This window comes from Procambarus clarkii, chromosome 3 (genome assembly GCF_040958095.1).
Source record: "Procambarus clarkii isolate CNS0578487 chromosome 3, FALCON_Pclarkii_2.0, whole genome shotgun sequence".
NCBI lineage: Eukaryota > Metazoa > Arthropoda > Malacostraca > Decapoda > Cambaridae > Procambarus > Procambarus clarkii.
The window spans coordinates 49,600,948-49,625,502 of NC_091152.1; the positions used below are offsets into that span (position 1 = coordinate 49,600,948).

The following is a 24,555-nucleotide window of genomic DNA, read 5'->3' on the forward strand; positions in this document are numbered from 1 at the left end:
CAACTTACTAGCAAGCGCGAAGCTGCAATAAATTCCAGCATCTTCAGTTGCAAATTACTAACAACTACAGTTGCAAATTTCTACGCAATTTGCAGTTAAACATATTTTATAAAAATTAATACAATTTATATCGCCTATGCCCATCTTCACGCCCAAAAATGGCAGAAGGTTTGTAATGAAGCGACGAGTGCGCGGCAGTACACTTTTGAAAATTAACATTCTGCAATATTCTATAACATAATATTTGTTAAATGTCCCACAGACATGAAAGCATGCAGAGAATTATGGAGTATATTTGTAATATCTTTGTATATAGTATAAGAGCGTGGTAGTGGGAGGAGAGGAGCGTGGTAGTGGGAAATCAGTCAGTATGACGCGTGCAGGCGACGGGGTCGGTGCTCTTGCTGACCGCCCAGGAACACCCGCACCATGCTGGCGTCCACCACACACCAGGAAGATGACCTCCAACAATACGGGTGAGGTGATGCTAGTTAATGTTTGCCCTGTCATTGTATCTGTGGGCGGGCCAGCACGCCCAGGCACCATTATTAACATTCAAAAAGTTCCCCCCTAGATAATTTATAACGTTTCAGATTGTGTTTTGAAGGCTACTAAATCTGAGAAATCTGCCCCAACACCTGTGTTGTGGGTGTAGGGCATGTGTTTTTGGTGTAAATCACGTGTTGTGGGCGTGGAGCGCGGGTTGTGGGCGTGGAGCGCGGGTTGTGGGCGTGGAGCGCGGGTTGTGGGCGTGGAGCGCGGGTTGTGGGCGTGGAGTGCGTGTAGTGGGCGTGGAGTGCGTGTAGTGGGCGTGGAGCGCGGGTTGTGGGCGTGGAGCGGGTGTTGTGGGCGTGGAGCGCGCGTCGTGGGCGTGGAGCGCGCGTCGTGGGCGTGGAGCGCGCGTCGTGGGCGTGGAGCGCGCGTCGTGGGCGTGGAGCGCGCGTCGTGGGCGTGGAGCGCGCGTCGTGGGCGTGGAGCGCGCGTCGTGGGCGTGGAGCGCGCGTCGTGGGCGTGGAGCGCGCGTCGTGGGCGTGGAGCGCGCGTCGTGGGCGTGGAGCGCGCGTCGTGGGCGTGGAGCGCGCGTCGTGGGCGTGGAGCGCGCGTCGTGGGCGTGGAGCGCGCGTCGTGGGCGTGGAGCGCGCGTCGTGGGCGTGGAGCGCGCGTCGTGGGCGTGGAGCGCGCGTCGTGGGCGTGGAGCGCGCGTCGTGGGCGTGGAGCGCGCGTCGTGGGCGTGGAGCGCGCGTCGTGGGCGTGGAGCGCGCGTCGTGGGCGTGGAGCGCGCGTCGTGGGCGTGGAGCGCGCGTCGTGGGCGTGGAGCGCGCGTCGTGGGCGTGGAGCGCGCGTCGTGGGCGTGGAGCGCGCGTCGTGGGCGTGGAGCGCGTGTCGTGGGCGTGGAGCGCGTGTCGTGAGCGTGGGCCGCGGGTTGTGGACGTGGAGTGTGCGTAGTGGGCGTGGAGCGCGTGTAGTGGGCGTGCAGATACTAGTGTAGCGAGCCCTAGGCAGGAGTGTCGTGCAACTCGCTGGTTACTCTCCTCTTCAGCACCTTAGTCAGTCGTTTCTTCTACCAGCCAGCCCCGGGTACGGCGAATCCCGTCACTGCCACTCCACAGGCAGACAGTAGAACACTTCACAATCCTCTTCCGGCGGCGGCTCACTGCTTCTGTAAAGCAGAAGCTCACTGGTGTAGAGACCTTGGCTCCCCTGGGTAGACTGACTGTTCTTGTATCACAGCAGCCCTACGTCGACTCTGTGAATACAGACACGTCATCAGTACACTGGGACACTAGGAAATAACACTTACTTCATCTGACATAGACGTAAACCCTTTCGCTCAATGTTGTTGTTGTTAAAGATTTAGCTTTTCAAGATGGAGTGTCCATGTAGCACGGGCTATGGTGAGCCCGTAATTGAGTTTGGTTATACATGATAACCTTTTTCCTGTGATATTTAGGTCTAAGTTTAAAATGGAGGAGAGGACTTCTGCTTTTTCCCTGCTTATTTGTCGCTTCTGTTTTATTGTACTGTATTTATTTTGCTCAATAGATGGCGCTGATTTTCTAGGCGCCACCTAACTAGAGGTCAGCCCCAGCTACCTCTCGAGCCGACTAGGACAGGAATCTAGCGTCTCTTGCCGGTATATTCCTGTCGCCCCTAGATGGCGTCGTCCATGTTGCAGTGGGTTTTGGGAGTGGACTCACAGATGGCGTTGACGTCACTGCTCCGTGCTCTGACGATGAACTTGGGTTCGTAACAGGAGGACAAAAAGAAACTATGAAGTTCGCACAGCAGGGAAAGCAAAGACGAATCCTAAAAGTTTTATCTGTTATATCGAACAAAGATTAAGGAAAGGATAGGTCCATTAAAAACTGAGACAGGTCAGATAGCTGATAACGATGAAGAGATGAGCAGTATTTGTAATAAATATGCTATCTAAGAATTTCCTGAAGAGGAACTTAACATTATGCCTTCTGCCGAACAAGTCTATGTGGGTGGGAAAGAGGATAGCTGACTAGTTTAGCAGTTACCAGGGAAGATGTTATTAAACAAATAGTGAAACTCAAGCCAAACAAATCGCCAGAGCCAGACGAAGTGTTTGCCAGGGTGTTAAAAGAAAAAAAAAGAGGAGCTTTCCGAGCCGTTATAGGAACATAAAAGTAAAGGTAACTGCAGAAGGCTTAACTGCAGTGTTGATACTTTAAATACGCTATTAATATCCCCTTTCATCCACTTGTACACATTTATCATATCACTCCAAAAACTTCGCCTCTCTAGAGAATGTAATTTGAGCTTTGTCACCCTTTCTTCATATGACAGGATTCTAATTTGCGGGATTGACTTCGTCATCCTACTCTGGACGCGTTCTAGTGAATTTATATCCATTCTATAGTATGGCGACCAAAACTGAACTTCAAAATTTAAATGCAGTTTAGATTTCTCTAACAAGATAAAAATATAGCAGGAAAACAACACCATGTGTCTTAGTACTAACGCTTCGATAAATAAATCCTAGTGACCTATTTGCCTTATTACGAACATTTATGCAATGATTTTTATTTTAAATTCTTACTAATCCTAACTCCGAGATCCATTTCACAATCCAACTTCGCAATCTCAACACCATCTAGCTCGAATCTTCTAACTCTATCATCCAGCCTCAATTACCTAGTCTTAAAACCTTACATTTGTCAGCATTAAAATGCATCTGCCAGTCTTTTGACCATCTCATAACTTTGTTTAGATCGTCTTGAAGTGATAGTGAATGTTTTTCGGTGTTTATTTCCTTCCCAATTTTTGTATCATCGGCAAATCTAATAATAATAACATTATGCCTTCTTAATCTTCATACAACACTTTCCCACTATGACTTAATCTCATTCATATGCTCTTACTCCTGTGTTCACGTCTAACTCCAGGACCGTCGTCTCCCCTCCAAGCCCAGGAGTTGCTAATCTATTTTACCGAAAAAAGTCTTAGGCTATTAAAACCAGCTTTTCGAAAACCTGGTACTTTAACAAAATACTACTCATCTTTTCGTCACTATCAGTTAACTGACCTGTCTTACTTTTTATCAGACCTATTCTTTACCTAATCTTTGTTCGATATAACTGAAAAACTCTAAGATTTGTCTTTGCTTGCCCTGCTATGCGAATTTAATAGTTTCTTTTTGTCCTACTTATCTCTTTTTTTTAACATTTCTAACCAGTTGGACGAATTCTTGTTCTAAACTAACTTCCCCATTCCTAATCCATTTGTACCAAGCTCTCTTTCTACCTATAAGGTTCATCAGATCTTCTGTTATTCATTTCGGGTCATTATTATTAGATTTATTCAATTTGTATGGTATACTACGTTCCTGTGCTTTGCTTAGAATATTTATAAATAAGTTTTAGTCTGAATTCACATCGAAGTCCCTTTTTTACATCACCCAGTGCTAGATGATGTAAAAAAGGGTCTCACTCCAAACCAGCACAGCCCTCATTGCCAGGACTTTTCAATTTATTTCTCCCAAAAATTTCTTAGGCCATTACAATCAGCTTTTCGAAAACCTGGCACTTTAACATAATTTTCTCCTATAAATCTATTCCATTCTAGGCTAAGACTGATTTCTTTGTGATCACTGTTCCTTAGCTCAGTCCCTATTTCGATGTCATTATTTTGTGTTTTCCTGTTAGTTGAAACAGTCTAAAATATTAGTGCTACTCGTGGGTTCCTTAATGTGTTTTTTAAGGAAGTAATCGTCAATTTATGCCAGAAAATATTCTGCTTCAATATTCCCTGTTCTTATAAGCCAGTTTATTCCGCTAAAATTAAAGTCACCCATGACACAAATACTTCTATTGCTTCTATTCTGTCTTAAGTTTGGTGGCATGTATATAACTATAACTCATATTTAAGATTTTTGGTTTTTCATTTAATTCTAACGAAATGGTTTCTGTGTGGCTCAGTGTTGGTTCGCTCTTTGAGACTACATTTCAAATTTTCCCTAACATATATGGCTACTCCTCCTCGTCCAAAGTATCCATCTGTGTGAAATAGTTTAAATCTGTTTATATGATATTCAGTTAAAAGTTCTCTGTTTTCTACATTCATCATTGTTTTGGTAAGTGCAATAATATATATTGTTTCCGTGCAGACAAGAGCATTTAAATAGTTTATTTTGTTTCTTAGATTCCTACTGTTCGTGTAATATATCTTAAGTGTATTGTTATTTGAGGCCCTTCTTCCCTGTTCATTTTGCCATTTTTTTTTCCCCGCCGACACATACATATATTGCCTGCTTTCTCCATATCATTTCCCATACCACTAGCTTCTAACAGTTTAAACCCAAACTAGCCCCTCCAACCACAGGTTCTGACGAGTTGGCAACAGCCCTATCTCCTGATAAATGCACCCCATCCCGAGCATACATTTTATTTCTTCCATAGAAATGTTCCCAGATATCAACGTTTGATATTGCATTTGATTTTTAACAATATGTGTCCAGTTGGCAATTGACATGAAGTGCCCTGGACAACTATTTATTCCCAACTACCTTTCTTGGAAGAATGCCACATATGATCAGGATTCTTCCTTTGCTCATATCTGATTCTACTGATGTCTTAAACCTCTGTAACAGTGCCTTACCCCAGACTCGTCTTACATCATTTCCACCTGCACTGATACAAATATTGGGTTTGTTCCCATTTCTAGCCATCATATTTTTCATGTTGTTTAGTATATCACCAATTCCTGCCTTTGGATAGCAAGGATAACCTGTTATCCCTATCTCTGGCACGAAAAGCTTATCTGGAAATCTCCTACAACCAAAAATCGCTTATCTACTTCCTTCACTTAATGAACAGCTTGCGAAGGGAAGCGAAGGGAACCTGCGTTCCCTTCGCTGCCTTCACTTTCGAGCGAACTGCAGTCTCTGTACAGCACTCGTTTTCCAGCACGGCGAATGAGTTGGAAGTCTTTATGACATCTGAAGACGTCCTCGTCAGAGTCTTCTTAAGACCCATGTCCCCTACGATATTCCAAGAAGTAGAACCTCTACTGCTGCTCTCCTCCCGTGCTTCCTCTTGACGGTGTTTTATCTGCCTAAGCTCCACCCGCAGAGACTCCAACTATCTCCTAAGGTCTCTTCATATCTCTCTCACTACCACCAGTTTAATCACTACACCTTTAATTTTTAGTATCAAGACAATTGGAGCTCCAGCTAACACACTGTGACTGACTGCGTCTGACTAATTGGTTCCACAAATCAACAGCCCTGTTACAGAACCAGTATATACCCAGAATGTTTAATATATAAATGATTTAGATTCAGGTTTGAGCAGCAATATTTGCAAGTTTGCCTGTAATACAAAACTCAGGAGGGAAATAAACACGGAAAAGGACTCACTACTTCAAGACGATCTAAATAAGGTTTTGAAATGGTCATAAGCTAATCATAAGATTAGTAGATTCCTAATATTAGCAGATTCAGCTTAATTAATGCATACAAATTTAAGGTTTTAAGGCAAGGTAATGATGATAGAGATACAATCCATTCTCCTGGACTATATGGGTCCAAAATATTAGCGAACAACTTTGTTACAACTATTGTTACAACTATTTGTTACAACTATTTGTTACAACTATTGTTACAACTATTTGTTACAACTATTTGTTACAACTATTGTTCAAAATATTAGCGAACAACGGACGCTACGCGCTTGAGACCGTAGAACTATCAGCTCGGCTGTGAGCCGAGTTGATGGTACCAAACTACACCACTCCCTCTATCTACCTTATCCATAGGGGCACCTTTCCACCTATTATTTTTTCTTGCATTGAGATTGTTTTCCCTACATATGCAACAGTCTCTTATGGGGTACTGAGTCAAAAGCTTTCTGACAGTCCAAGAAAATGCAGTGTGCCCATCCTTCTCTTTCTTAATGCTTGTTGCTGTTCATAGAATTCTGTTAAACCTGTGAGACATGCCTTCTCTAAACCCATGCTAGTGGTATGTTACAAAGTCCTTTCCTCCAAATTTATTTCTCGCTCGTCTCCATCACCTTGCATGGTATATAAGCTAAAACACCAGCCTGTAGTGTAGGGCCTCCTGCCTATCTCCCTTTTAGTATATTGGGAGTATGTTATCTGTTTTCTAACCCTCTTGTAGGTCTCCTGTTTCCAGTGACTTGTTATACGCCGTAGACAGTGCCATGTAAAGTGCGTCTGCTCCCTCTTTTTGCATCCTCTTTTGGTAAGATTCTATCAGGTCGATCAGCCTAAGTAATGTTTAGATCGAGCAGATACCTCCTAACCTCCATCTTTGGTACTTTCAATAACTTCCGAGTCTGCTTGATTTATCGCCACCCCTCTTAGTTCAGGGATCTTTCCATGCTCTATTGTAAAGAATTCCTACAATCATCATTCTTGTTGAGTTCTTTACACACCTCCTTGTCATTTTCTGAGAACCCATTTTCTCACTTTTTTCATTTTCATCACTCTAACTCCCAGGTACCTATTTACTGCTAGGTGAACAAGCACATCAGGGTGAAAGAAACTCTGCTTATTTGTTTTTCTGCTCATCAAGAACCACCGTGACTACGAAACCTTGAAGGAAATTCTACCAGATTACCAACATTCTCTTAGGAAACCCATTCTCTTGTAACACCCGGACATCTCACCCCGAGATAAGGGGGAGACTGTAGGCCAGTCCGCCTACAGCCCTGCTGACTCCTGTAGCACTCAGCTGAGAGCGACGTGTGTACCCCATCAACTCACTGGTGTGACCAGACTTATTGTCTTAATTCGATTGGCGCGTCCGCGTACCTCACCCCCACATCTCCAGGATCAGCTATTGATACAGGTAATGATTCCAAGAGCCTCCACTTACGGGCTCATCATAGCCAGTGCATCAAAAATGGAATTTTTTGCCAATCAGCTGAATCTAAAACAACAACGATAAATTCTCACGTCCGCCCTCCTTTGGGGGTAACTTCTATTACATATAATTTATGATTTAACTGAACAGCAGTAATTTCTTACTACAAGCTGTGTTAAAAATTTAATATATGATGTTGGAATTTATCCCACACAGGTTAAGTATATTAAGAAGGCTACAGCATTTAAGTATGTGAAAGGTAAGACTCAACAGCAACAAAGCCACGACTAAGGTTCGTGTTGGGTATGTTTTGTGTCTGATGTTACTACTTTCGCTTCTAATGTGTGATTTGGTCATTATATCTTCAGCCACGTTATTATGACTCATCGTCTGACAGGCAGTTTTGTTGGATATAAATAGGAGCTGCCACGACTATGAGCTGCTTTCGTCAGTTTCCTTGATACATATATTCTTATTGATTTTAACAGCGAACAATGGATGAGAGGCGAGCTAACACTGAAACACTTTAACAAGTAGACTGATTTGGTATATAGTTGAATGTAGATTTAAATGACGCATCTACAATGTTAACATGACGGTTCCACCTGAGCAGCCGTAGGGTGAAGACGTGTCGTCTGCACACTCCGGCAGTTTGGGGAGGTTGCAGTCTTTTCGCCGGCAGGGGGTGTGGGGGTCTCTTACCCTCCCTGTCCAGTGTTGTTGCCTGCCTGGTTGCGTGCTGACGTGGCCGTTTTGCCATGGGGGGCCTGGCTATTCCTCCTGTGTTGAGGGTAAATTCCGTGGGACTGGAATTCACGTGTAAGGCTGGTTATCCGGCCGTTGAGTTAGTTATGTGTGACATGCTTCGTGTCCCGGTGGACGCTGTGTATGGCGTTGAGCTTGTTACGGCCCACCGGGTGATTGTCAAGTTCGTGGGGGAGGAGGAGTATCGGGACTTCCTCCGGCGGAACGAAGGGCGTTCATTGCAGTTGCCGGATGGCGCCGGCTCCGTTACGATCTCGGACCGAAGTGGTGCCCTGACATATGTCAGTGTGCACGGTGCGCCCCTGGAGTTCCCTGAAAACCTTCTCGGGCGCTTCTTCGGGAGGTATGGTGCAGTCATCAGTGTGCGGGTGAACAAGCTGTCCTCGGGGAAGTATGCTGGGAAGCAGACGAACGTCCGCACATTAGGTATGTGCCTGCGGTCGGATATCCCATCTTCTGTCTGGCTGCTGGGCTACTACGTTCGGGTGTACTATGCCCGGCAGCCCCGTACTTGTTTCCGGTGTGGCCAGTTGGGGCATCAGGCTGCCGGGTGCTCTGAGACACCTGCTGCGCCCGTTAACTTATTCCGGGAGGAGGATTTCCCGGCGCTCCCTCAGGGCGTGGATTCCGGAGATGAAGTGGAGCAGGTCCCAGTCGCTGCTGATGCGGCCCCTCCTGCGTCACCCGACATGCCCCCGGTGCTTGTTGCCCCTCAGCCGAGTGCGTCTGCGTCTTCCTCGACTCCTGCTGCTGCGCCTGGTCCTGCGCCCTCACCAGGTGTTCCGGCTGTGTTGGGTGTTGGGGGTGCTGCGGAGCATCCTGTTGTGTGCGGCCCGGTTCCCCATGTGGTTGAGGCTGCTGAAGTACTGCGACGGGCGTCGGTTCGCCCGGTTCGTGAGGGCCGTGGTTCTGGGTCCGCCTCCGGCTGTGAGGATGTGCGGCCAGTGCCCAAGCGTTCTAGGCGCTCTTCTACTGCATGGGCTGATATGGAGGACTACGACGCGGGTGGAGCTTCGGGAGATGGTGTGGCGGTTCCAGGTGCCTCGTGCTCTACGACGCTGGTGGTGGCTGATGTCCATGTGTCGGCTGTTGACGATGATTGTGCGTCTAATTTACCTCCTGTTCTTTCTCCTGCAGAAGGTTCTCCGCAGTGGGAGGTGGTTGCTCCTCCGGGCGTGGATGGTGTGGATCCTGGAGCGAGCCAAGGCATCAAGCTGGTGCTGAAAAAGGATGCCAAGCGTGGGGGGTCCCGGCAGGTGCAACGTTCAGTGGTTGCCGAGGAGCCCTGTGAGGCAGCTGAGGAGGCTCCCAGTGTGCTGCCCATTGCCCGGCCTCTTGGGAAGGAGCCTCTCCCTCTCATCTTGGCTTTCAGAGTGGCGATGGATGCTGACCATCCGTTGCATTTTGAAATTGTTGACCGTGTGCGTCCTGCTCCGTGGTGCCCTTCTACCATCTGGATTCGTCGGGCTAAGTGTTTTATTGTGGGTGTGCCAGAGTTAATGCCCGATCCTCGTACGCTCAATAGTGACCATGTTTCGGAGGACATTATGTTACTTTGGGAAGCGTACTGTGTTCGCTTCCCGGCGGAAGAGTGGCCGGACAAGTATGAGATCTTTTCGTAGTCTGTGTGCTTGCTGTGTGTTTTATTTTTCTTTTGTTTTCTTGTGTTTTTGATGTTGGCCCTTCAGGCCGGTGTTTAGTGACTTGTGTTTTTGCCTGCTTTTTTATTGTCATTGGCCTCGCCTTTTGTTACGGGGCGTTAATGTATTGATTTTCTGTTGCTTTACCTGTTGCCTCTTGTTGTATGTTTTGTTTTTTGGAGGTGTTGTTTTGTACTGTGATTGCTGGATTACCATTGTATTCTGTTTTATGTTTTGATGTATGCTGTATTTTTCATGTTTTTCTTGTGTATGTGTTTTGTTGTGCTATGCTGTTTTGTTGTGCTCGGCTGTCGGCCCTTCTGGCCGGTGGTCTATTGTTTTCCTTTATGTATTCTGTATTTTTATTGTATTTAATTTGCATGCTCTGCATGTTAAAAAAAAAAAAAAAAAAAAAAGTTAACATTTAGTGTGGACCAATTGGCTAACTGTGTTACTCTAATTCTGATGTTTTAGAAAACTTATGTTAAAAAGTTAAATAAGTTAATATATAAACTGTTTTTTCAACAAATTTATTGATTTATTGAAAATGATAAAGACAATTTATACAAATATAAATTACATGTGTAAATTGATAAAGTCAAACCTAAAGTCGGTACTAAATTTGGCAAACATTTCCATCTTCACTGCAGATGTTGTCCTTGTTTTTAAATCCTACAGTAATCTTATTGCCGTCGTCTTAAAAGTCACTGATGCTCTTGTCTCCACGCAAGAATGGCCGCCTGGAGGTCCGGCAGGCGACTATAGGAGCCAGGGTCCAGAGGGCACCGCGTGAAGGGGTCAGAGGGAGACTCCAGCAGCAGCTGGACCAGCGTCGCCTCGTCTATAATCATCTTGGACGAATGTAGCAATACCGGTGCCTCCATCACCGCCTGCGTCACGCTGTCCGTGAAATTCTCCGGGAACTCCTCAAACGATTCCCGACATGGTTCTGGGAAATAATGGAAGGTGAAGCCAGAGGACTGTTTGTTAAGAGAAGACAGTTTTTGTGTGTGGTTAAGGCGTAGAGACAGCAATGTAAGTTCCTCTTTTACGGATATTATTTTATAAACATAATCTAACATTGAGGTGAGAAACTTTGAGTCAGTTTCACATTTTGTCGTCGAGCACACTGCAACTACAGAAGATGTTATAGTAACCAGGGAAACTGCAGCTGCTTGAGCCAGGCCAGGAACCCCATAGGCCGCCATGGTGGGTGGCATATCCACCAAAATCCAATATAAAAGTAAAATTTCATTTAACACTTGTAACATCTCTACAGAAAAACTTAACGAAAGTGCATCTTCATGATATCTTGCTTGAATAACCTCCGCTGTTTGCTTGAAGAGTTGTGCTAGATGGTTGAAAAGGACTGCTTCTGGCCCAATCTTAAGTCTCTTTACCTGGTCCACGGCTGCAGCGGTAACAGAACCTAGGTGGCCGTATTTACCTAGTTTTTGTAACACTCTAGTGAGATAGAGGAAGAGGCTTTTGAATGATTTATTGGGTATGAGGTGATCTGGATCCATGTATATACAAGTGTTCACCAACCCTGCAGCTGCTTGCATACCAGAAGCAACATCGTCAAAGTACGACTGTGGCCACGTTCCAATGATGCGGAGCATTTCCAGACGCAGGTACGGGTTGGGACACAACTCGGTGTCGGTAAACATTGTGAGTGTCCAGAACTTCAAGGTAGTAGACTCCAATGAGCTACAAATGTTGACGCCAGTATTGTCATGTCTCCAGAAGTCTACTAGAGAAACAATTTTCCAGAGGACTTCCTCCCATAGCCCTCTTATCCTCATCATACGCGAGGAGAGAACTAGAGCACATAAAATTCCAAGTTGAAATTTGCTAGAGAGTAAAGCGACATCATCATAATCATCAATATTATAAAAGCTACTAAGGTGGTGTTCTGATTGTTCTAAAAGTTCTAACATGAAGTCCGCAGAATTTACTAACACGTAGTCAGCATGAAGATTCCTAAACGCATCTATGATATATGAGGGAAGTCTAGGGAAATAATCGTATAGAGTTGTTGGAGAAATTTGTGTGATATCCATTATCTCAGAAAGCACAATTAGCAAATAATAGATAGCACATAACAAATGTTCTTGTGCTCTAACAAATGCAGATGAGTATCTGATCTGATATGTTGTCGTTTTAGATTCAGATACTTACAACAAAAGTTCCAATGTAGCACGGGCTATGGTGATATCTACTGTTGTAGATATCAACAGTAGATATCTTATCTACTGTTGTTGTTGTTTCAGATTTAGCTACTCAGAACAAAGTGTCCATGTAGCACGGGCTATGGTGAGCCTGTAAAACACCTACTCTTATCTACACGCCGCAAGCTCTTATATAGTTCCGTATGTAATGGGGGAGGGGAGGTGGGGTGAGAGTACAGGGGACTGAGATGCGTGTACTGCCTGAAGCGCTATGCGTGTTAGTGGCATTGAATGAATGTAAAAATACCAATCCTATGTAATCTCACCTACCTATTGTACCTTCTTGCAAATAAATTATTGTTATTTTTATTTTAGGTATAGCACAGGCTTTTTGAAGCTGGTTGCCGTGTGATTAATAAATAAGTATTTACAAATATTTCATAAGAACATAAGAATAAAGTTAACTGCAGAAAGCCTATTGGCACATACGAGGCAGCTGCTATTTATAACCACCCAATCCCACTCATATACATGTCCAACACACTCTTGAAACAATCAAGGGACCCCACCTCGACCACGCTCACGTTAATTGGTTCCACAAAAAACAACCCTGTTACCAAACCAGTATTTACCCAAGTATTTCCTAAATCTAAACTTATCCAATTTATACCCATTGTTTTGCGTTTTGTCTTTTGTTGACACTTTTAATACTCAATTAATATCCACTTTGTTATGACCTTTCATTCACTTGTAAACCTCTATCATGTCAACCCCTAACTCTTCGCAATTCCAGTGAATGCAATTTAAGCTTTGTTAATGACTAGTTTAGCAGTCACCAGGGAGGATGCAATTAAACAATTAGTAAAACTAGAACCAAACAAGTCCCCAGGGCCGGATGAAGTGTTTACCAGGGTGCTTAAAGAATGCAAAGAGGAGCTTTCCGAGCCACTCTCTACCATATTTAATATATCAATAGAGTTAGGCAGAGTGCCAGAGTCATGGAAGGTAGCTAATGTGGTACCAATTTTTAAGAAAGGAGATAGATCACTTGGTCAAACTATCGGCCAATTAGCCAAACGTCTATTGTGGGAAAGTTACTTGAATCAATAATTGCAAATACAATTCGTCTCCATCTTGAAAAACATAAATTAATAAATGAGTCGCAACATGGTTGTACATATGGCCGTTCATGTTCAACAAATTTGCTAACTTTTTATTCCAGCATAGTTGAGGCTGTTGATAGTGGTAAGGATTGTGATGTTGTGTACCTTGACTTTAGCAAAGCTTTTGATACAGTGCCACATGAAAGACTAATTAAAAAAATAGAAGCTCATGGTATTGGGGTTGCTATATTAAGTTGGATTAGGGTATTGGGGGTGCTACATTAAGTTGGATTAGTGCATGGCTATTCCAAAGGAAACAGAGAGTTAGTATAAATGGGGTTAAGTCAGAGTGTTAAGTCATTCACTGGAAAGGCGAAGAGTTAGGGGTGACATGATAGAGGTTTACAAGTGGATGAATGGACATAACAGGGGGGATATTAATAGGGTATTAAAAATATCAACACAAGACAGAACACGAAACAATGGGTATAAATTGGATAAGTTTCGATTTAGGACAGACTTGGGTAAGTACTGGTTCAGTAACAGGGTTGTTGATTTGTGGAACCAATCCTACTGTTCGTGTAATATATCTTAAGTGTATTGTTATTTGAGGCCCTTCTTCCCTGTTCATTTTGCCATTTTTTTTCCCCGCCGACACATACATATATTGCCTGCTTTCACCATATCATTTCCCATACCACTAGCTTCTAACAGTTTAAACCCAAACTAGCCCCTCCAACCACAGGTTCTGACGAGTTGGCAACAGCCCTATCTCCTGATAAATGCACCCCATCCCGAGCATACATTTATATTTCTTCCATAGAAATGTTCCCAGATATCAACGTTTGATATTGCATTTGATTTTTAACAATATGTGTCCAGTTGGCAATTGACATCAAGTGCCCTGGACAACTATTTATTCCCAACTACCTTTCTTGGAAGAATGCCACATATGATCAGGATTCTTCCTTTCCTCCTATCAGATTCTACTGATGTCTTAAACCTCTGTAACAGTGCCTTACCCCAGACTCGTCTTACATCATTTCCACCTGCACTGATACAAATATTGGGTTTGTTCCCATTTCTAGCCATCATATTTTTCATGTTGTTTAGTATATCACCAATTCCTGCATTTGGATAGCAAACCCTTAACCTGTTATTCCTATCTCTGGCACGAAAAGCTTATCTGGAAATCTCCTACAACCAAAAATCGCTTATCTACTTCCTTCACTTATTGAACAGCTTGAGGGACCTGCGTTCCCTTCGCTGCCTTCGCTTTCGAGCGAACTGCAGTCTCTGTACAGCACTCGTTTTCCAGCACGGCGAATGAGTTGGAAGTCTTTATGACATCTGAAGACGTCCTCGTCAGAGTCTTCTTAAGGAATGACCATTGCGCTAAAACAACATTGATCACAGTTGTACAATGAAACATAAACGTGTTCATACTGGTGAGACCTTTTACAAGTGTCCCCAGTGTTGAAAAAGTTTTTGCTATCTTGGAAATACGAATTAACACATGAAGGTGCATGCATATATCGTTCAAGAAATATGAGTCCTTTTATATAAATCTCAAGAGAACTAACGAATTTTTATGCACTAGATGATTTGTTAAATCATGCCATGTATAGTTCTGGTGGAAGCAATAAAAATCTAATTTCATCCCAAAATATAATGTTTTATTCCATCTCCAAATTATTTGTTTCTCTTAATGTTTCAATTAAACATTTTTTGATAACTTGTTATTTTCAGGATTAAAAAGGGTTTTGTGATAACTTATCTTATATGTAAAAAATAGAATCTCGAAACCAGTTATATTTCCTAAGGTATCCCAGCTGGTTGGTGTCAGTAAGTGAGCAGGTGATTTACTTGAGTAATCTCTCAATTTTCGACAGTTCAACACCAACTACGGAGATTACGGACTCCTCAGACTAGGAAACCTACTAAGAAAGTAGGATTTCTCAGTAGCTCCACCGCCGCACAACAAATACGACACCTACTCGGTACAAGACCTCCTCATGGAGGCCACCACACCAAACTCCAACGACAGCACGGCTGTCGGAAGGCCTAGAGGTCAACACTAATCCCACCAGTTCCATAACTAGGACAGCTTGCCCTCTAGGACTGAAAACCACCATGAACATAAGAACATAAGAACATAAGAACAAAGGTAACTGCAGAAGGCCTACCGGCCCATACGAGGCAGCTCCTATTCTATAACCACCCAATCCCACTCATATACTTGTCCAACCCGTGCTTGAAACAATCGAGGGACCCCACCTCCACAATGTTACGCGGCAATTGGTTCCACAAATCAACAACCCTGTTACTGAACCAGTATTTACCCAAGTCTTTCCTAAATCTAAACTTATCCAATTTATATCCATTGTTTCGTGTTCTGTCCTGTGTTGATACTTTTAATACCCTATTAATATCCCCCCGGTTATGTCCATTCATCCACTTGTAAACCTCTATCATGTCACCCCTAACTCTTCGCCTTTCCAGTGAATGCAACTTAAGCTTTGTTAATCTTTCTTCATATGAAAGATTTCTAATTTGGGGAATTAACTTAGTCATCCTACGCTGGACACGTTCAAGTGAATTTATATCCATTCTATAATATGGCGACCAAAACTGAACTGCATAATCTAAATGGGGCCTAACTAGAGCAAGATATAGCTTGAGAACCACACCAGGTGTCTTGTTACTAACGCTGCGATTAATAAATCCAAGTGTCCGATTTGCCTTATTACGAACATTTATGCATTGATCCTTTTGTTTTAAATTCTTACTAATCATAACTCCCAGATCCCTTTCGCAATCCGACTTCGCAATCACAACACCATCTAGCTCGTATCTTGTAACTCTATCATCATTACCTAACCTCAGAACTTTACATTTATCAGCATTAAACTGCATCTGCCAATCCTTTGACCATTTCAAAACCCTATCTAGATCAACTTGAAGTGATAGTGAGTCCTCCTCCGAATTAATTTCCCTACCGATTTTCGTGTCATCGGCAAATTTGCAAATGTTGCTACTCAAACCTGAATCTAAATCATTTATATATATTATAAACAACAGAGGTCCCAGGACAGAGCCTTGAGGCACTCCACTTACAACATTTTCCCACTCTGACTTGATTCCATTTATACTAACTCTCTGTTTCCTTTGGTATAGCCATGCCCTAATCCAGCTTAATATAGCACCCCCAATACCATGAGACTCTATTTTTTTAATCAGTCTTTCATGTGGCACTGTATCAAAAGCTTTGCTAAAGTCAAGGTATACAACATCGCAATCCTTACCACTATCAACTGCCTCAACAATGCTAGAATAAAAAGATAACAAATTTGTTAAACATGAACGGCCATTTATAAAACCATTTGCGACTCAATTATTAATTTATGTTTTTCAAGATGAAGACGAATTTTATTTGCTATTATAGATTCGAGTAACTTTCCCACAATAGACGTTAGGCTAATTGGTCGATAGTTAGACGCAAGTGATCTATCTCCTTTCTTAAAAACTGGTATCACATTAGCAACTTTCCAAAACTCTGGCACTCTGCCTGACTCTATTGATTTATTAAATATGGTTGACAGTGGGTCACAAAGCTCCTCTTTGCATTCTTTAAGCACCCTGGCAAACACTTCATCCGGCCCTGGGGATTTGTTTGGTTTGAGTTTTACTATTTGTTTAAGAACATCCTCCCTGGTAACTGCTAAACTCGTCAACCTGTCCTCGTCCCCACCCACATAGACTTGTTCGGCTGAAGGCATATTGTTAAGTTCCTCTTTAGTAAATACAGATACAAAATATTTATTAAAAATACTACTCATCTCTTCATCACTATCTGTTATTTGACCTGTCTCAGTTTTTAATGGACCTATCCTTTCCCTAGTCTTAGTACGATATAACTGAAAAAACCCTTTAGGATTTGTCTTTGCTTGCCCTGCTATGCGAACTTCATAGTTTCTTTTTGCTTTCCTTATATCTTTTTTAACATTTCTAACCAGTTGTACGAATTCCTGTTCTAAAGTGACCTCCCCATTTTTAATCCTTTTGTACCAAGCTCTCTTTTTACCTATAAGGTTCTTCAAATTCTTTGTTATCCACTTTGGGTCATTAGTATTCGATCTATTCAATTTGTATGGTATACTACGTTCCTGGGCTTTGTTTAGAATATTCTTAAATAAGTTATATATTGAATCCACATCGAAATCCTGTTACGGCCCTCTCGGGACGCAACGGGGTTCTTACTCTGATGTCGTTAGAGGAAGATATATATATCCGACCCCAAGCCAGTAGAGGCTTTCAAGGGATGCGATCCGTGACGCAAGTAACTTAAAGGGAGTAGGGAAAGAAAGCTAAGAACTTAATATAATATAATGTTCACCTTCACCGTTTAAATATATATAATAAAAGAGTACACAAGGGGGAGGGGTATTAACACTTTACAAAGGGGATCATCACTGTAGTCTTCTGCTGGAGACTATGGATCCTCGAAGCTAGGTGCTGAGTCCGCGGTGCTTTCTTCGTGGCCTCAAGACGTGTCCTCTGAGAACGCCGAGCCTACCCTGGCCACAGGTCAGCCACAACACAGGTCCACTGGGGGCACCGTCGTGGAGGTCGTCAACCACACGTCCAGCAGGTCTGCTGGCAGGTACTGAGCCACCAAGGCTGGTACGGCCACTCCACGAACGATAAAAGGGGTACGCCCTAGACAGGAGTCTCGTGTGATATCACCAATCACCCTCCTGTCCTCAATACCCCAGTGGATTACCGTCTCCAACCGTCGGTCCCGGGTAAATCCTTCCACTGCCACTCCACTGGCAGGCTTAACACACCACAGTGTTCTTCCGGGGGGACGACGTCACAACAGCTGCAGCAAACTTCACAGTATGGAGACTGGCTGCCTCGGGTAGACTGCTTTCACCTTCAACACAGTGGTCCCAGGTCGGCTCTGTAAGCAGACACGTCATCAATAACTGGGACACTAATACACCACACTCACCGGCTCAGATACTAACACCTGACGTATCCAGTCCATAGATGGCGCTGTCGTCGGAGCACCACCTCACCAGAGGTCAGGAGCGGCGGTGTTGAGCGCTGAACCAGACTGGAAACTGGTCCTCGAGGCCAGTACACGCTGTCCTCACTAGGTGTCGTCGTTCGTTTGGCGGGGGTTTCGGGAGCTGACCCACAGATGGCGTGTTTGTCACTGCTCCAGGCTCGGACGTTGGATCCGGGTTCGTAACACCTCCCCACCAAAAAGAATTTGGTTTGGGGTTCTATAAAAGGAAACACAAACCAAATTAGTACGACGACACAACTCCAAATGGACACACATGCTTTATAATCTGGGATGTCGAGGCTGTCACGTCTACAGAACTGTACTGAGGAACCCTGGCACAAAGGGAACTTGTAGATAGAAGGCAATGATCTGCCTGATATAATCGTCCACATCTCCACTGCGATGTCAAGCAGGGGCATCATCTCACACCTCTCTAGTACGGATTGGTTATGACACGATCTGGGGTGACTCGACACTACTCTATGTCGTGGCACCGATGATGGCTGACCACAGACGGCATTTCTGGTGCCAGTCCGATGGTCCTTCAGGGAGACAGGAACCTGGAATACAGGGGTCTGATAATTCAGAGTGATAGCGACAATGGGCAAGTCAGTACTTACTATACACTCTTCTACTAGGCCCACACCTAGTTCCAACAGGGCTGCTTGCTCACCGAAGATGGCATTCGCTCTGCCACCGTCAGGTCGACCAACGTTCCGTATAACGCTGCATTGAGGCTCAGCTATCACGCGGGGGGTGTCAACCTGTCGGAAACAGTCACTCATATTATCATTTGTCGTACCTCCTGTACCAACCATCACCTTCCAGGTCCCTCCTTCAACTGCAACACCTGCAGTACAAATCTCCAATCCCTGGGACCTTTTCACGATGTTCATGGGAGCCATCATTCGTCGGGTCGTCCACTGATCTTTACCGAGACCACACACGAGAACAAAACAGAATATCGCTAGGAAACATTTGGTTACCTTAGGGACAAGTTTCCTGAGTCTGTCATGTCCATAGCCGGCAACATCCACTAGCCTGGCTTGGACCGAAGAGGGCACTAGACCTTTTGAACACACCTCACATACCTCTGACGTCTGGGGAATATCTGGCTGGTTCAATACACGCCGTAACTTGCCATACCGCAAGCACACTTCTGCCTTCGCTCCAGACTCGTTGGTACCCGTGGGTGCCTGCACACAAGGCCTCTCTTCTAGCTCAGGTACTTCTGCCATCGTAACCTCATGTTCCTTGTCGAGAGAATCAGGAGACACTGCTAGATCGTTCTTAATCTGTAGGCGAGAGGACAAATTAAACATAGTTACATCCGGGTCTGTCTTTACCTGGACATTACCATTGCCTGTTGTCACCTCCGATCTTGCTGTTCTGGTAGACTCGTCCGCAACCTTGGGACGATTGGTGCTCCAATCGGTCACCAAGTCGTTGGCTAGTACCACGTCAATCCCAGCCACAGGGAGGGTATCGACTACTGCCAACTCACATGTGCCGCTGAAATAAGGCGAATCAAGATGTACTGGCACTAAGGGGGCGATGTACTGCGTCCTAGGAAACCCAACCAGGACAACCTTTTGTCGCCCATCCACACTTACTCCCTCGGGTAACGAGCTCTTCACGATCAGGGACTGGGCTGCTCCACTATCTCTGAGCACTACAATTGATCTACCAGTATGATCACTCATTACATACCCGGTTGAAGTGTGAGGGGCCAACAAACTTGGTCCTTCCTGCGTCGTCGTCGACTGGCTTCCTGCTGGTGGTGTAACACAGCTCATCATCATCACCTCCCTCCGTGCGCTGCCACCTCTTCTGCCTCGGCACCTAGCAGCTATATGCCCTTTCTGCCCACAAGTCCAGCACACCATATTCCTCCTCGGGCTCCGGTGTTTCGGACTGCTAGGACTTGCTCTTCGGGGGCTACTTGGGGGCGTCTTCTTAGCACTTTGTGGGACGGGTCTTTCCTCTTCATCATGAGGTCTGTCGAACCGGCGCTGGTAATTCCTTGGGACGTACTTAGCAGACGGCCTATGAGTCAGGATGTATTCCTCAGCCATTGTGGCTGCTGCACTCAAGGTCTCTACCTGCTGTTCCTCTAGGTACGTCTTCAGGTCTCCAGACAAACAATCCTTGAAGTCCTCTAGCAGTATAAGCTGCTCGAGGTCTTCTTTGGTCTCCACCTTCCGAGAGGCACACCATTCTTGAAAAAGTCGCTCCTTGATGGTGGCGAATTCGGTGAAAGTGTGCTCTGAGGTCTTCTTCAGGTTTCTGAACTTTTGCCTATATGCCTCAGGTACCAATTGGTACGCCATGAGCACCACTTTCTTCACCATATCGTAATCGCCGGAGTCGTCAAGGGATAACGTAGAGTAGGCGATTTGGGCCTTCCCAGTCAAGACTGACTGTATCATGATGGCCCAATTCTCCCTTGGCCACTCCAAAGAGGCAGCGACTTTCTCGAAGGCTGCGAAGAACTTCGAAACTTCTCTCTCGTTGAATTTGGGGACCATTTTGATATTCCTTACCGGATCGAAACCGCTTACTCCAGTTTGTCTCTGTCCAGCGCCTAGTCGTAATACTTCTAGTTCGTGTTGTCTCTGTCTTTCTTTTTCTTCTCTTTCTCGTTCTTCTCTCTCTCTTTCTCGTTCTTCTCTTCTTTCTTCTCTTTCTCTCTCTTCTCTCTCTCGTTTCTCTTCTCTTTCTAATTCTAAACGCCTCATCGCCAATTCTTTTTCTTTCATCTCCATTTCTTTATCTTTTAATTCTCGTTCTACTTCTAACTTCTTCCACTCTATCTCGCGATTGATCTCTAGGGCACGCATTTTGACTGTTAGGAAGCTGATATTAAGCTCACCTGCATCACTGTCAATGTCACTGCCCTTGTCTTCCTTTTCTGTGGAAGCTATTTCCTCACCTTCCCTTGTACTAGGAGTCTCGCCTTCCTGTTTCTCTTCTGCCTTCAGGTGCCGGTGAACCTTGGACAAGATCTCCACACGGGAATCACTGGCACGGATCTTGATCTCCAGGTAGGCGCTCACTAGTACAAGCTCTGGTTTGCTCAGATATTTTAATCTGGCAAGACAGTCCACTCTGTTCAGAAAAGCCTGAACATCGTCCAGATCATCGATGGTAGCTTTTTCTGCCATTGTCACAGATGGAATACTTAACGAGCACTTAACACACCTTTTACACGTTAGCACTTAACGCACCGAGCACTGTTCTGCGCCAATATTGCACCAAACACTGCACTTGCCAATATTGCACGTAATCACTTCGGGCACCGCACTACCCAATATTGCACTGAATCCAAGCGAATACTTCGCTCTACAATATTGCACTGGATCACTGAGCACCGCACTAGTCAATATTGCACTTAATCGCTTAATCACAGCGAGCACCGCACTGCACAATATCGCACTTAAGTCACTCTTTAGCACCGCACAGGACGTATAACGTCACAATCGTCACACACAGGGGGAATTATTTACAGGGATTACGCCACTTCACCACCCCTGTCAAACATACTTAACAAGGGGACGGATCCCGCTGGGGATGCCAATTATGTTACGGCCCTCTCGGGACGCAACGGGGTTCTTACTCTGATGTCGTTAGAGGAAGATATATATATCCGACCCCAAGCCAGTAGAGGCTTTCAAGGGATGCGATCCGTGACGCAAGTAACTTAAAGGGAGTAGGGAAAGAAAGCTAAGAACTTAATATAATATAATGTTCACCTTCACCGTTTAAATATATATAATAAAAGAGTACACAAGGGGGAGGGGTATTAACACTTTACAAAGGGGATCATCACTGTAGTCTTCTGCTGGAGACTATGGATCCTCGAAGCTAGGTGCTGAGTCCGCGGTGCTTTCTTCGTGGCCTCAAGACGTGTCCTCCGAGAACGCCGAGCCTACCCTGGCCACAGGTCAGCCACAACACAGGTCCACTGGGGGCACCGTCGTGGAGGTCGTCAACCACACGTCCAGCAGGTCTGCTGGCAGGTACTGAGCCACCAAGGCTGGTACGGCCACTCCACGAACGATAAAAGGGGTACGCCCTAGACAGGAGTCTCGTGTGATATCACCAATCACCCTCCTGTCCTCAATACCCCAGTGGATTATCGTCTCCAACCGTCGGTCCCGGGTAAATCCTTCCACTGCCACTCCACTGGCAGGCTTAACACACCACAGTGTTCTTCCGGGGGGACGACGTCACAACAGCTGCAGCAAACTTCACAGTATGGAGACTGGCTGCCTCGGGTAGACTGCTTTCACCTTCAACACAGTGGTCCCAGGTCGGCTCTGTAAGCAGACACGTCATCAATAACTGGGACACTAATACACCACACTCACCGGCTCAGATACTAACACCTGACGTATCCAGTCCATAGATGGCGCTGTCGTCGGAGCACCACCTCACCAGAGGTCAGGAGCGGCGGTGTTGAGCGCTGAACCAGACTGGAAACTGGTCCTCGAGGCCAGTACACGCTGTCCTCACTAGGTGTCGTCGTTCGTTTGGCGGGGGTTTCGGGAGCTGACCCACAGATGGCGTGTTTGTCACTGCTCCAGGCTCGGACGTTGGATCCGGGTTCGTAACAAATCCCCATTTAAGTCACCTATCGCTGGGTTCATGTCTCGCTCCAAGACCGGCCCACACCCCATACCCAAGACTTTCCAATCAATTTGACCCAAAAAATTTCTTAGGCTATTAAAATCAGCTTTTCGAAAATCTGGCACTTTAACAGAATTTTCTCCTACTGGTCTATTCCATTCTATGCTAAATCTGATTTCTTTGTGATCACTGCTCCCTAGCTCACTCCCTATTTCGATGTCATTAATTTGCGTTTCCCTGTTTGTTAACACTAAATCTAAAATATTATTTTCCCGTGTTGGTTCCTTAATGTGTTGCGTAAGAAAGCAATCGTCAATTAATTCTAGAAAATCTTCTGCTTCACTATTCCCTGTTTTGTTCAACCAGTTTATTCCTCTAAAATTAAAGTCACCCATGACATAAATACTGTTAGATCTAGATGCTCTAGATATTTCATCCCATAGATGCTTTGCTTCCATTCTGTCTAAATTTGGTGGCCTATATATTACTCCTATTATAATATTATTAGCTTTTTCGTTTAATTCAATCCAAATAGTTTCTGTGTGTGGCTCTGTTTTGATTCCCTCTTTGAGACTACATTTCAAATTGTCCCTAACATATATGGCTACTCCACCTCCTCGTCTAATATATCTATCTGTGTGAAATAGTTTAAATCCATATATTTGATATTCAGCTAATAGTTCTCTATTTTCTACATTCATCCACGTTTCGGTAAGTGCAATAATATCTATTTTTTCTGTGCAGACAAGAGCATTTAATTCGTTAATTTTATTTCTTAGACTTCTACTGTTAGTGTAATATACCCTAAGTGAATTGTTATTTTGCGGACCTTCTCTTTCCCTGATCGTTTTGCCAATTCCTTTCTCCCACAAACACATACTTTTATTACCTCCTTCCTCCAAATCAATTCCCATACCTCTATCTACTAACAGTTTAAACCCAAACAAACACCTCTAACCACTTCTTCTAACGAGTTCGCAACAGCAACAACCCCAGCTCTCGATAGATGCACCCCATCACGAGCATACATTTCATTTCTTCCATAGAAGTGTTCCCAGTTGTCTATGAAAGATATTGCATTTGATTTGCAATAACTTTCCAGCCGGCAATTGACACCAAGTACCCTCGATATCCATTCATTTCCCACTCCCTTTCTTGGAAGAATGCCACATATGATCGGGATTCCTCCCTTGCTCCTAACTAACTCTATGGCTGTTTTATACCTCTGAATCAGTTCCTCACTCCTAACTCGACCAACATCATTTCCTCCCACGCTAATGCAAATAATGGGATTGTTCCCATTACCAGCCATAATATCATTCATGTTGTTTATAATATCACCAATGCCAGCTCCGGGATAGCAAACCCTTAACCTGTTCCCCCTATCTCTAGCACAAAACGTTCTATCCAAATACCTTATCTGGGAATCTCCCACAACTAATGTTTGCTTAGGTACTTCCTTTACTTTCTGAGGGGCCTGCGCTTCCTTTCTCTTCGTTGCTTTCCCTTTTGCGCGATCCACAGTCTCTCCACAGCTCTCGTCCTCCAAAACGTCAAATGAATTAGAAGTTGCTATGGCGTTTGAAGGCGGCTTTATCAAAGTCTTCTTAAGGCCCCTGTCTTTCACAACTCTCCAAGACGAGGTCCCTTTACTGCTGGTTAATGAAGACCCCAGACCTCTTGTATCAGCTATTGATACAGATAATAGTTCCAAAGACCCTCCACGTACGGGCTCACCATAGACCAGATAGGACAGATAATGACGAAAAAATATAAAGTATTAGAGTCAGTCAGGTGCAGTCACAGTGAGAGGTTGTGT

The 24,555-nt window shown here is 44.6% G+C and overlaps 1 protein-coding gene across 1 annotated transcript; it reads right to left on the bottom strand.

The window, feature by feature from the left end:
• Positions 1-579: 579 nt before the first annotated feature.
• LOC138369023 (mucin-1-like) lies at positions 580-5,501 on the bottom strand. The gene is made up of 2 exons (XM_069331875.1): positions 5,332-5,501; positions 580-1,495 (listed from the first exon to the last, which is right to left on the bottom strand). Exons 1-2 carry the CDS (start codon positions 5,499-5,501, stop codon positions 580-582), a joined length of 1,086 nt encoding a protein of 361 aa, XP_069187976.1.
• Between the last annotated feature and the right edge of the window lie 19,054 nt (positions 5,502-24,555).